The sequence below is a fragment of the Echinops telfairi genome, unplaced genomic scaffold, assembly GCF_000313985.2.
Source record: "Echinops telfairi isolate 266 unplaced genomic scaffold, ASM31398v2 ScPeMD7_7468;HRSCAF=8506_0, whole genome shotgun sequence".
Lineage (NCBI taxonomy): Eukaryota > Metazoa > Chordata > Mammalia > Afrosoricida > Tenrecidae > Echinops > Echinops telfairi.
In genome coordinates this window covers 69,035,049-69,049,878 of record NW_022111369.1, presented here as the reverse complement: position 1 = coordinate 69,049,878, position 14,830 = coordinate 69,035,049, and the positions used below count along the sequence as shown (strand labels likewise).

Sequence of the window (14,830 nt, the reverse complement as noted above, 5' to 3'; positions counted from 1 at the left end):
TGTTAGTGATCTGCTTCTACTAAATGGACCTTAGCAATATTACTTTTTAAATTAGATTTACAGATTACAATTTGTTTTGCTAGTTTATTCAGATAAAAGCAAGATGCTCTGGTGAGCTACCTAAGGTGAAGTCACAGGTCAAGGATAACATATGAATGTTCAACAGCCAGTGAGTGAGTAAGTAATCCTCAGTCCCATGAAGAATTGGATCCTGCAAATCACATGTAAACAAGCTTGGGCAGCATTTTTGACCATAGCTTTGTGAAAGGTCTTCGCGTAGAAGACCCTGATAATTTGCATCTGATTACCAGCCCACAAAAACTTAAGCCAGTTTTGTAGCAACAGATAGCTAAATAAGTTATAGAGATGTTATATTTCTAGGTATGAAAATGGTATTTGATTATGTTTTTAAAAGGCACCAGTATATTTAAGAGATACATACCAAAATACTATAGAATGATATAATTTGATATCTGGAATTTCCATCACAATTAATTTAGTAGGGGAGATAAAACACAGGAAGAAGACTGAAATATATCTGGTCATCAGTTGGTACATGAGGACTTGTTAAACATGTTTATCTACTTATACAGATTGAGATTTTTCAAAATGAAAAATCTCGATAGAGAAAAGCAGAGCATTAAGACAATTTTGATATTTAATAATGAAACAGTAAAGTGTAAGTGTAAATAATGTTATCACTATTAATGAAAAAAAAATTTAAGTTCATATCAAATGGATTCTTCTTACCAAGAATATTTTCTCCCTTACCTTAATCCCTGCAAGAACGATATTCTTTGCTACAATAAAAAGAGAAAAATGAATAGTTTACTATTAAGAATGCATATTAGAAATGTCTTTATAAAGTTTGGTCAATTCTTTATTTTTTTACTATTCAAGAAATATAAGTTCCTTGTAAGAAGTTAGGCAATACAAAGGTAAACAAAAATATTCACAATCACAAATTACAATGTATTTGCCCAGACCTAAACCTGTTTCTATGAATTTACTTATGTATGCTACCACAATGAATTAATGCATTTGGCACTGATCATTCAGGATTATAAACATCACATGAGAAGCAATAAACATTACTGATTCCTGATAGAAAACTTTAACAGTATAATGCAACTGTCTTGCTTTAAAACAATAAAAATGGAATATGATTATACTTCTGGATCTAATTTTCTTTTAAAAGAAATAAAAGGGGAAAAAGCTAAATTCTATGCAATATGCTCCTCAAAAATACTTAAAAATATATAAAAATACTGCTTACCAATTTCCACACCAAGGCCACCCATACCACTTAAGAAAACATGGGACTGGGCCATCTTCTGCATAGCTGTGTCTCCAAGAACATACCTCTGTCGACTATATGTAAAACAAAAACATTTCTCATTAAAATTTTTGCAAACTAATAGCCTCCAAACTGGATCCTGTTCAGACTCATTTTTAGAGGACTTGCACAGTTTTAAAAATTCTGAATTAACTGCCAAATGACAATATTTAAAATATTAGAAGATTTGACATTTGGTATTGTAGTACACATACCTACATCCCTATATGCTTATTGACACCGAGAGTTGAGTAAGAGTTGCTCGGTTTACAGAGGGCATAGTAAATGCTCTAAAGTTTCCTACAGCTTCCATGACTCTCATTTATTCCTTAGTGGCCTCCTCTATAGGTAATTGAGCCGGTTATCTCTACTTTAAAACTTTCAGTATAAAGTTAAATTCTGAAGCAACAATTTGGTTCTCTCCAAATTTAGATGACATAGATCTGAATAGTTTTGAATGTTATCTTTAAATGTAAAAGCTGCCAAATATACAAGCTCATGGAAGCTACACATTTTAATGGCCATAGACAAGAAAGGAAATGTCAAATACTCTTTATAGATAATGAACATTCTAATGGAATTTCCTAATTATCATTTGAAAGATGAATTTGTTAAAAAATAATTCTAGAATCTTTGGGTTAAAGGTATTTCCTCTGGGAATTCTCTTTTGGTTTCTAATACTTGTTGATTTCTGGTTTGCTTTTCATATTCATGATGACAGTCTAAAAAGGTTTTTTTTTTTTGTTCAAATCAGAATAAAACTTATAGACAAGCTATTTCTTTCCTTATGCATTACAAAATATAATAAGCTCTTGCCTTCTCAAATTAGTATTCAACACTTCTGTTTTGCTATGCATCAAAATTGACTTAATGACATGAATGAGTTTCAAAGTAAAAAACTGGATTTGTCATTTACTAAAAATCAACTATAGCATGTATGGCATGGGTTATATACTCTTATTACCTTGATTTTTAACTGCTCTTTAACAGCATTCCAAGTTTTGCTGTAGCATTTTCGTTATTCTTTTCTAATTCTAATTATGATTTTTAAGATATTGGGTTAATTTGGAGTATATTTTAGGTTTTTAATTACACATAAAATACCTTAGTTATCTTTTGTGATTTCTATTTTAAATGACTTGTGAGAATTTCTTCAATTTTACAAATGCTCCCCATGTTGAATACTAAGGTCTTTACATACACACAAGGTTAATTTTAATAATCATACTTAATATTCTAAATGTTGTAATTCTACACTTGTTACCTTGAGTACTAAAATTTCCCCAACAGTGAGTTTACCTATATTTTCCTTTTATTACTAGTATCTTGCCAATACCTACTTTGTAATGTTAACACTAAGTACATACTGTCTTAGGGTTAGACATTAACTCACAAAATGCTCACAAAACCTCTGTACTTTCTAGAATATTCCTACTCTTAAAGATAGAACTTATGCATACAAAAACTAGAATAAAGATATGATATTACATCCATAAACACAGACCTGGCCTAATTCTGTTTTTACATTTATCCCTTTCATACAATGATTCTGTGATGGCTGTTTTTTTCTTCTGCCGAAAAAAACCACTAGCATGCCATTTTATTATTGTATGATTGGTCCTAATTAATTATCTTCAATGGAGGGTAATTTTGGTAAAAGTAGCATTAGAAAACCAAGGCTGGAGCCCTCAAGTAGGACTCATTCATTTCTTCAGTTCAATTCTTAAGTTAGCAGGCAGGCTCAGGCACATCTTCAGAAAGAGAAAAAAATCCATAACGTACCTATAGGGTAGGTGTGAGTTTAACTCACCGAACAATTACTTTGTGGGCAGTAATTGTTTAGGATGTCATTAAAAAATTTTTTTAATTGTGAAAAAATACTAAATGCTTGCTAGTAGTTAAAATTAGTAGATATTAAGGAATTAATTTTGTGTTGCTAGGAAGTGCTGTTGTCAGTTCTAATAACAACCCTATGTACAACAGGATGAAATACTGCCTGGTCCTGTACCAATTCTTTTGTTGGAGTCCACTGTTGTAGGCAAAATGTTAATCCATCTCAAAGGTCTTACTCTTTTTCCAGGGGCTAGTGTTCCTCATGATAACTTATTCAAAAAACACTTCTGCATTCTGACTGCACTTAACACTATTTCGTGTGCTTTTTCTGGCAGTCCAGGATATATTCAGTATTGTTTATCAACACCTAATTCTAATGCATTAATTCTTCTCTGATCTTCCTTATTGTTTGGCTTTCATATACATATGGAGTAATTGGAAAAAAAAAAACCCCAAACTAACAAAAAGCCATGGCGCACACTTTAGTTCCCAAAGTGACGTCTTTGCTCTTCTACATTTTAAAGAGGCATTTTGCAGATTTGCTCAATGCAACTGGTAGCGACTTCTTGACTGCTGCTTTCATAAGTATAGATTGTGGATCCGAGAAAAGTGGAACCTTTGCTAACTTTTACCTTGTCTACATTTATCATGCATGGCCCACTTGAGCATTTTTTCACCCTTTGCACTGAGGTACTGAGGTGCAATCTTAATGAAGGTTACAGTTTTAGAGTAGAGCCTAATTGCTGAGACTTAATTACATTTTTTTAATGTTTGTAATATATATTTATTAATTTCACAAAAACTCAGAGAGAATTTCTTATGTTTGGGAAAAACCTGTAAGCTGAAATTTAATTATAGTATTCAGAAAGAAATAAATGTTTATTGACCTTATAAATTTTAACATATAAGATACCTGTCACATTTAACATTTAGTGATTTAAAATCAATATACCCACATTGGGGGTGGTGTGTTAAAACAACACATTTGTTTAAAATGCCTTCATTCCATAGAGACAGACCCTGCCCCTGCCTCCTGCCCCACCATCCTTCTAGTGGTCAATATTCTCCAGATGTAAATCTGAGATACCTCTTTTGACAATCTAGCAGAGAATGCCTGATAGGTTGTTTTTTGTTTCAGAATGAAATATTTAAATACCTTTTTATTATCAGTATCCCCTGATACTTGCACATCTTTTCTACCCTACCCTTTCATTCTTGTAGCTTTGGTTCTTGCTCAGCTATTGAACCAGTAATTTATCTGCTTTTGCTTCTCTATATCCAATTTTGAGTTGTAGAACATAAGTCAATTTGAACTTACCATCTAGTTCTACTCAGTAATCATTTAATGAGAATCATGTAAGGAACCAACAGTATACCATGAAGGGAAAATTTGACTCTTCAAAGAGAAACCAGTATAAAATGTTAAGAAAAAATTTAAGTAACTAAATACGTATCACAGAATAGACATGAGTGAATCTTAAAGAATAAGAAAATGTTTTTAAGGCATTAAAAGGGCACACTCAGAGGAGCTGAGGTGTAAAAAGTATGAATTGATAAGGTGAAACTGGTCTCATATTTCCAGTGTAATTACAGGAAAAAGTTAAGCTGGATCATATTCTATAAGCCTGTAAGCGATATTAATGTACTTGGACTTGTAATAAGAGACAAAATGGCCAGGTCTAAGGCTATACGAAAGAAAATAGGATAGAGTATCTTCATCCTATTCTAACCTAATGCAGTTTATTCTGGGATCTAGTTCTTTACCTAAACCCATCTCTAAGCTAGGTAGTATACAGTCCCTTGTTTCATGCCCAGTCCCTACCATAAACTGTGAATACCTTGTGCCCTACCACTGTGAATACCCTGAATCTAATACAAGTACACACTAAGCAGTACTTATTTACTTCAAATTACATACACAAAACCCTTACTCTGTAGAGTGTCAATAATAAAAAAAATTAAATCCAAGAATAGAAATAGGCTTTTTTGTGAATATTTAATTTAGTTTCTATAATACATACATGCTTCTTTGCATTTCTAAGAAAATATATAACTTAACTAATAGGCAGGACTGTGATCCACTTTCAAAAGGTCAGTTATAAAACCCTATGGGGTCACTATGAGTTAGACTGCCTTGAAGATAACGGACAATTATTTTAGCATACAAGACTACTATTTACAAAAATTGCTGCCTTTATCCTTCATTATTTTTCTTCTATTGATTCTTATTCTATGATAAATTCTTAGCAAATATTACAATTTAAATAAGTACTGTAAAATTTATCATATAAGAGGAACATTATAAGGGGGTCATTCCTCAAGAAACCACTATGAAAAGCATCAACTTTCCAAAGCTGATTTCTATACGACTGAGGTCATTGTATGTCCCACCTTACCATTCTGATTCCAGTTGTCCAAAGCACTCTAGTGTAGCTGGGTTTGATAACGCATTGAAATGACTACACAGAACTCACACAATAATCACAATTATGGGGTTTATTAAGGAAGTTAACAGGCTACAAAAGTTCAGAATATAGTTTTTTAAACAAGACAGACTCTTTTTAGCAGTGCCCCCAGGCAGGTCTCTCTGGCCTTGGGCCTCTCAACAACAGGATCCACTGGCTTCAGCTTGTGTAATGTTACAAAGCTCTTCGAGAGGCGCCAATAAATACCATACACCTAAGCCTGAAGGCATCCAGCTCTAGCTCTGTGGTCCCCTACTTTCTTACCCAGGCCTGCCCATTAGGAAAAAGTAGTTTGGGAGCAATAATGACTATGGCCAGAAGTTATGTTAAATAAACCACTACACTGCAAGTTTATTTAGTAAACCACTTAGAACAATGGTTCTCAAGCTTAATGCTGCGACTCTTTAAAACAGTTCCTCATGTTGTGGTGACCCCTCCAACCATAAAAGTATTTTTGTTGCTACTGTTATGAAACGGGTGAACCCTGTGAAAGGGTCCTTTGCCCCCAAAGGGGACGTGACCCACAGGTTGAGAACCACTGGTTTAGAGTATGCCTGCAACCAGTCAAGCACTTAAAGAGCAGCCGACTACACCAAAGGACATGCTCCTGTAGGTAAGAAAATAGCTTATTTCTTTTTTTCCCTGAGCTTCATACTTTTTAATTAATTTTTTTATTAAATACTTTTACTGAGGGCTCTTACATCTCTTGTCACAATCCATACACTCATCCATTGTCAAGCACACTTGTACATATGCTGCCAGCATAATTTTCAAAGCTTTTTCTTTCTACTTGAGCCCTTGATATCAGCTCATTTCCCCCCCACCTCCCCCATGAACCCTTGATAAGCTATAGATTATTATTTTCATATCTTACATCGTCCTCCACTTAACTTTTCTGTTGTTTGTCCCCCTGGGAGGGGGTTGTATGTTGATCTTTGTGACCAATTCCCCCTTTTTCTCGCTACCCCTGCACCCCACCCCTTATCCTCTTGGTGTCTCTACTCTCATTTTTGGCCCTGAGGGGTTTATCTATCCTGGATTCTGTGTGTTGTGGGCTCCTATCTGTAGCAGTGTGTGTATGCTGGTGTAATCTGAAGGCAGAATTGAGGTCATGATAGTGGTGGGAAGGATTAAAGAATTAGAGGAAAGGTGTGTGTTTCATAGGCGCTATACTGCATCCTGACTGGTTCATCTCTTCCTTGTGACCCTTCTGTGAGGGGATGTCCAATTGTCTACAGATGGGCACTGGAGTCTCCACTCTAACACCCCTCCCCCAAATTCACATTGGGTATGATTTTGTTCTGGGTCTTAGATGCCTGATACCTGATCCCATCTATACCTCATGATCATACAGGCTAGTGTGCTTCTTCTATGTGGGCTTTATTGCTTCTCAGCCAGATGGCCGCTTGTTTATCTTCAAGCCTTCAGCTTTCTTCACCACATTTACTTCTGCACCCATTTTGTCTTCAGCAATCATGTCGGGAAGGTGAGCATCATAAAATGCTGGATTATTAGAACAAAGTGTTTTTGTGTTGAGGGAGTACTTGAGTCGAGGCCCAATGTCCATCAGCAACCTTAATTCTTAACATGTAGAAATAAGTACATAGATCTATTCCCCTCTCCTTATATATATTTACAAATGTGCATGCCTGTATTTAATAACAGCTGACTTGCTATTTTCTGAAACTTCCAATCAAGAAAACTGCAGCCATATAAAGCATATTAAATGGAAAATTTAATCTAACTTGCAAACAAAAATTATGTTCACTAATCAGTATTATAGAGCTGAAGCTATACATTTTTTCCCACAAGGATTATAACTAAATAGTGAATAAAAGTAGCCAATGTCTTGCTCTCTTAGGGAAATACCATTTGTCATTCCATGAAGAATATGCCCAAAAGGGCTTTAATAGTAAATACCAACTAAGAGTTCATTTCATAATCAGGACACCATGTGACAAAACAATATTTACTAAGTAAAACTGTTAGTATTTCATCTATTTTTCTAAATATATACCATAATTGGAATTTGGATTAAATAAACCTGGTAGACTCTATCAGCTGTCTCTAAAGTGCTCATAATTAATTCTGGATTGCACAGGAAAAATAAAAAAGGGGGGGAGAGAATACAGATTAAGAATATTCTTCCAAATTATACCTACAAAACCCAGCTATTTTTAATAATTATAGAGCAAAGAAAACTAGTAACTTTTAAATGGGGACTATCTTCCATACAAACAACTCTAATTATTAGAATTCTTAGGCACAGTACCAATGAGATTTTAATTTTTCCTTAAATTTGTAATTTGTATTCCATAAGTCACTTAAATTTATTCATCATTTTAATCATGTTATACTTTCCCACTATCTAGAGATATTACAAATATACTATACTGCCAGTAAGAGTACATGAAGCAACTGTATTCCTGAATACTATTATAATCATTTTTAGTCATCAACTAAAACTAAAGAAAATGTTATTTAGGTATTATCAGAGCTTTCAGACTATAGTCTTTTTAAAAAGCAAAAATTTTCATTTTAATTTGAAAAGACACACTTATGATATATTCACAAAATTTGCTCTAAGCCTGATAGTATCTTGTAAAAGATAACTTGAAAGCAATGAATTAAGAAAAACTTTCTGCTTTTACAAGGCTCTTACCTATATAATGCATCATCAATCTCCAAAGAGTCTGTCGACATGATGGGCAAATTTGTATTTGTTCTGAAAATAGACAAACAAAATTATAAGAGAAAGTATGGTTATTAAACATTCATACTCTATATTGCTACATTCTACTGTATGTCATCAGGGTAACTAACTACCAAGTTTTGTAAGAGTAACATTTTATTATCACTTCATTTTACTTTTTGAAAAATACTGAAAGTACATCCATGGATGAATTGCTTGCTCTGTCCTACATGTATTGTAAAACTCCAGTTTTTATTGCTGTTAGCTGCCATTGAGGAGTCTGCCCCTGACTCTGGTGACCTCTAGGAAAACAGAACATTGCCTGATCCCTGTAAACCATAGGATTTTCATTGGCTGATTTTCAGAATTAGATTGTCAGACCTTTTTCTTAGTCTATCTGAATCTGCATGCTTCACTCATAAAACTCTCCAGAGCAGTGGTAGGCACAAATGAGGTGTGTTTGGCCAGGAATCAAACCCTCACATGAAAGGTGAGAATTCAGGGGGAAATATTTTCAGGTATTATTTTACCATTACTATATACATTCTGATGAAATTTAAGTTTTGGCAGTTTTGTTGGAAGTACTTTCTGAGCTTGGATGTATTGTTCTTCTGCTGTCTATCAACATGATCTCCCTATATAGTCACTCAGCCTCATGAAATTTGATGCCATCCATACACTGAATTTTTTATTTGTTCTCTTCACAGCTGGATTTTAAACACTTGCCAAAACAGTATCTATATTCTGATGTCTGATTGGCATCACATACATGGTTAATTATTGTGTGCTGTGAGTGATCCCAACTCAGCGACCTTGTAAGACAGAATAGCACTACCTCTAGATTTTCTAGGCTGAGAGCTGTAAAAAGAGGGAGCAAATTGTCTGACCTCTCCCTCTGAGCTGCTGGTGGATTCTAACCACTGTTCTATTAACAGCTGAGTGCTTAACCATTGTACCACCAAGGCCTCTAGTACAAATATAATAAGCCCAAAATAGAGCTCAACTCCTGCTCCTTAACCTATTCTTTCTCAGTATTCTCACAATTTGTTTCTTATATGACTATCTACTTAATTGCTCAGGTCAAAAATCTAGGTATCCTCTTTCTTAGCTCATTCCCTCACTTTCTCCATCTGTGAGTATGTTGGTTCTACCTTCAAGAGCTATCTCAAATCTGAAACTGAAAGCATTCACGCTTCATAAAGGAACCAGACAAGGATGACCCTTATCTCAACTTTTATTCAACATTGTGCTGGAAGTCTTAGTCAGAGCTATTAGACATTAGAAAGCAGACAGAAATTCAGATTGGCAAAGAAAAGCTCTCGCTAATTGCAGTTATAATATTATATGTACAAAATTCCAAAATTTTGACCCCCCCCCAAAAAATGTTGGCAACTGAGATATTTGGCTGCAAAGACGTATACAAACACGTTAACATAAAAAATCAGTTAGATTCCTGTATACTAAAGAGTTCTAAAAAAGAAATTAAGAAAATAAAACCATTTACAATACAATAATCACACAAAAAAGAAATACTCGGGTAAACAACCAAAGAAACAAAAGACTTGCACAAAGAAAACCTGTGAACACTACTACAGGAAACTAAAAACCTACACAATGGAAGATATTCCATACTCACAGATCTCACTGTCATGAAGTCAATGGCAACCCTCCAGGTGCAGGGTACAAGAGCTCCTGTGAGTTTCTGAGGCTGTAATTCAATGTGAACAGAAAGCCCTACCATTCTCCCAAGGAGTGGCTGATGAAAGTTTAAAATTGTGACAATGTCAATACTACCCACTACCCAAAGCAATTGATAAATATAATCCAATTCCGATCCAGAGACCAACTTTGTTCTTTTAAGATGAAAAAACTTCATAAAGAGAGAAAAGAGGCTCAGGATAAGCAAAATACTTCTTAAAAAGAACAAAGTAGGAAGCCCATCACTTCCTGACTTACTACAGAGCCACTTACTGGTACAATGACAGATACACAGACCAATGGAACAGAATAGCGAACCTAGAAATGATCTTTGACATGAAATTAAAAAAACATTAAGTGGTGTGGTAGTTTTATAAGTAAAGTGTAGGGGTTTACTTTAGTCTATCAATCAGGTCGCAGCTTGATGACCTCAATTGTAGGTGCAACCAAACTTGCTGGAGGTCAGGCCCCCTACCCACCCTCTACCTTCACCTTCCTGTTGAAGAGATCTGCTGTAGACCTGTCAGACCCCTGGAGATGCAGCCACTGCCATTCGATCCTGCATTTTGTATCATTGCTTGTGATTGCGTGAGTCTGAAGAGGAGTTTATGGACTAGTATCGAACCTGATCAGGCCTGGAATGTTTTCCTTATAACTACTTCTTGATAAAAACCTTTCTCCCACATATATGCATGTTCTTGGTTTTCTTTCACTAGTCAACTAGGCCTACCACAAATGGGATGGACAGTCTCTTCAAAAATGGTGCTGGCAAAATTGGATTTCATTCTGAAGAACCAGGACATACTGCAAGACAGACACATTATCAAATATAACAAAGTAAACACAGAAACCTATTAAAAGACACTTTTATGTGTATGAAAAGATGTCATCAAAAGGGTAAAAAGAAAACTAACAGTGAGAAAAAAAATGATGTCACATAAGACAAGGGCCTAACTTCTAAAATCTACAGAAGTCTGTAGCAGCTCAACAAGAAATATGATCTCTTTTCACTACTTAAACCCACAAAATCTTAGGCCAAACCATTACATTTCACCTCAACTACTTTGCAAGCCTAACTAGTCTCCCTATTTCTATTGCCTTTCTCCAGGTTTTTTTCTCCCCAGAACAGCCTGGGTCTTTAAAAATTTCATTTTAAAATGCAGCCACTGCCTTCTTTAGAACTACTCCAGTAGGTTTCTTTTCATCATAGAATAAAATTCAAATACTTTATCATCCTTAAAAGGGCTATAGGTTTTGTCTCTTTACCTCTCCAAATCCAATCAATGCTCACTATTCTCACCCACTTGTTAACTATTTTCAGTCACACTACTTGCTGTGCTTCAGAAAGTTTGCTTTGATTTTAGGTTTTATATTTGCCGTTCCTTCTGCCTAAAATGTTCTTCCTTCACATTAATGCATAGCTAACTCCTATCATTTAAACATCCTTAAAAGTATTACCTTGTTAGAGGCAGTCCTGATCACTCCATCAATGACTCTTATGCCATTCCTAACTGCTATATTTTATGTCTGAAATATTATTATTTATAAATGTGCCTACTTGTCTATTCTCTGGTTCTTTCCATAGAATGCATGCCCCATTAAAATCTCAATACTGTATTCCAAATACCTAAAATAATGCCTGGTATTTAATAATAAAAATAGCTAACATTCTGCCACACATTGAGTGTTCTAAGTATTCTCAGTTAAACCTCTCAACCACCTAATGAGTTAGATACTAAAAACTATTACTCTTCACTGAATAGAAAAGGAATAAACTGAGGTCACGGTGAGCCTTTAACTTAAATAACTTGCCAAAGGTAACAGGGCAGAATCTGTGACCCAGTCAGTCCAGCTCTTAACTGGGCTATGCTGCCTACTACCTCTCACAGTAGGCATAAAGGAAGCATTAAAGAAATACTTATTTCAAATAATTAAAAAAAATAATTTTAGATGTAAGGGGAAGGGGACAGGGAAGACCCTAAGGTATCGTGTAATGATTAAGCATTTGACTGCTAACCAAATGGTTCAGTCTAAAGCCCTCAGCTTCTCTGGGGAAGAAAAGACCTGGGGATCTCTTCCCATACAGATTTTAGCCCAAGAAACAAAGCTGGCTTACTACCCTGTAAGGTGCTACAAGTTGGATCAACTCAACAGCATATGACTTACATTAGCGATAGTTCATCTATAGCAGTGTACCTAAACTTTTTCAGAGCGCAGTATATAAACTATATATACCTGTAGGAAACAGAAATGAATCACTGCCAGAGGGATCCAGTCAGGGGTGTTTGGACCTGATCCACCACTTTGAGAACCCAGATTATCATTTTGGCCAATGTGTAATCCATTTTAGGCTTTGTAAAACTGTTACATACAATACTCTTAAAACAACGTGTCTGGAACACAAATCAGTTTGAGAATCCACTGTTCTAAAGCTTGGCACACAAAAATAGGCCAAAAAACTTGTAAACACGTGTCATAACACTGTCATCATTTATCTTACCAAACAATAGCTGATATCATCAGATGTTATCAGCTGCTAATTAGTTGTAAAAAAAGTCAACCAGATAGTAGACACTGTCATGGATCAAATTGTGTCCCTCAAAGAGCCCTGATGGTGCAGTGGCTACGCGTTGGGCTAACTGCATGGTCAGCAATTCGGAACTACAGCGGCTCTCCTCATGTGCAAAAGACGTAGCTTTTTACTTGAGTGAAGACTTGCAGTCTGGAAAACTCACAGGGCAGTTCTATCGTGTCTTATAGGGATTTATTAATTGGAATCGCCTTGAGGGCAGTGGGTTTTGAGCCTGAGGTTAGGCCATGATTCACAGTACAGTGTGTAGTTGTCCTCCATTTTGTAATCTGATGGGATCCATTTGTGGTGTGTTGTAAACTCTAGCCTTTTTATCTGTGGTTAACTTCCATTTTAGAGTAAGTTGGTCCACTACACTAATGAGACAGAAAGAAATAAAAAGCAATGAAACCCACTGGTATGACTAAAAATTATTTTGCTAGAAACTGAAACTCTCTCCCTTTATTTTGGACTTAAAGCTAAAGAAAATGAAATTTAAGTATCAGAGCTTTCAGAACACACTTTTCTAAAATGGCAAAAATCTTCTAGCACCGGGAAGAGGATAACTAACAGTTTTACTAATTATGAGTTAAATGAAAATATAGTACAATTAAACCCCCCCAAATTAACCCCATTGAAGGAGCAGATTCCGACTCATAGAGCACAAACAGGAGACAAGAGAACTGCTGCCCACGTTTCCCGAGACTGTAAATATTTATAATAGTAGACACCTTCATCTTTCTCTGAAGAGCAACTATACGGTTCACAATATTGACCTTCGGGATAACGCATTACGCCACCAGAAATCATTGCGAAGTTGACTGAAAAACCCCAAATGCCTTTTAGTCGATTCCAACTTACAGGCAGCAGGGCGCCTTCCCTTCAGGTTTCCGAGGCTGCAAGTCTTTACAGAAGCACCACCTCATTTTTCTGCCATGAAGTGGAGCGGCTGGAGGGTTCGAACTGCTGACCTTTCGGTGAGCCGCCCGACGCCACCAAGGCACTGGGCCACCTGCGCAGCCGTGGACGTAGAGCGAGGAACCAAGATCTAGGTAGGGACCTTACCCTGGCCGTGGTTGGGAAGTAAATTACTCGCCAAGAAACAGCGTCGTCCCAAGACGCACATCCCGCCCTCTTTGGTAGGGAGGTTAAGCGCATGAACAATTAGGAAACAAGAATGGGTAAGTTGTGGATTATTTTTCCAACTTTCTGAAAACAAAACAAACTACGATCAAGAGGCCTCAGGCCGTCCAGACCGCTCCGGAACCATCACTAACTGCCCTCGGGTAACGCTTTCCCGGGGGAGGGCGGGCAGCGGGGCGAGGGGCTTGGCGCCGGAGTTGTCAAGTTCACACCACGACGGGCGTCCGGACGGGCGTCGTCCAGGCGCGAGCCCCCCTGTCCGCGGGCCGGGAGAAAAGATGTCGTCAGACCCCGAACGGAACTGAGAAAGCGCCGAAAGGGGCGGGAAATGGGCTTTCTTCTGAGAGAAATCAAGAGCGTCCTGTGCCCGGAGCCCGCGCCGTCACACCCACCCCGCGAGCCCTCGGCGCCTCCTGGGGCCCGCTCGTCTCGGCCCCTCGGCCTCTCGCGCTTCCCCCAGTCCGCCCGAGGGGAGACGCGGAGAGCCGAAGCTCAGGTCCTGCCGGCAACCACCGTTTCCTCGCGGCCCTAACCGTCCTCTCACCTGCCGGCGCCCCAGGACGAGCAGGACGCCGCTTCCCTTTCACGCGCGGCCACGAACTCCGACTCCTCCATCGCCAGTTTAGGCTCAAGCCGCCACCGCCGCCGCCGGCTACTGAGAAAGCAGAATAAGGGGCGGGAGCGCAGGGGTCAAGGGGCAGGCGCTGACGTCACCGGAGGGGGCGGCACCGAGGAGCGCCGAACTGACCGCGCTTTCCCGTCAATCCCGGTGGCATCCTCGTTTCCGGTTTGGGTGTGGCCATGGGGCGGGCTTTGTAGCAGGTGAGTAAACTCGCCGTCGTTCCCTGCGTCCCACAGACATATATGGAAGGGAAGTAATGACGTTTCACGTCACGTGTGGCCCAACGGCCGAGCGTGCAGGATAATGGTGACCCGTTAGCGAAATGATGGGATTGGGTAGCAAAATTATTATTTTATAGCAAGATGAAGAAACCTCGTAATTTTGTAAATGAAAAACTAAGATTACTAATAGAAATTTCACCCCAGGATTACGAATAGAAATTTCCAGCCCAGGATTCAGTTTTTAAAATTAT

General features: G+C 37.5%; 1 protein-coding gene across 2 annotated transcripts in view; it reads right to left on the bottom strand.

The window, feature by feature from the left end:
• UBA6 (ubiquitin like modifier activating enzyme 6) overlaps positions 1 to 14,368 on the bottom strand; it is a 77,027-nt gene extending 62,659 nt beyond the window's left edge. Inside the window, exons 1-4 of one of the 2 annotated variants that reach the window (XM_045284088.1) lie at positions 14,281 to 14,368; positions 8,297 to 8,359; positions 1,277 to 1,371; positions 772 to 800 (exon numbers count right to left, since the gene is read on the bottom strand). In XM_045284088.1, coding sequence (XP_045140023.1) covers positions 772 to 800; positions 1,277 to 1,371; positions 8,297 to 8,359; positions 14,281 to 14,351 — 258 coding nt within the window. In that variant the 5' untranslated portion in view covers positions 14,352 to 14,368. Of the gene's footprint in view, positions 1 to 771; positions 801 to 1,276; positions 1,372 to 8,296; positions 8,360 to 9,962; positions 11,475 to 14,280 lie in introns of those variants that run through there. The other variant, XM_045284089.1, reaches the window with a different exon arrangement.
• Positions 14,369 to 14,830: the final 462 nt, after the last annotated feature.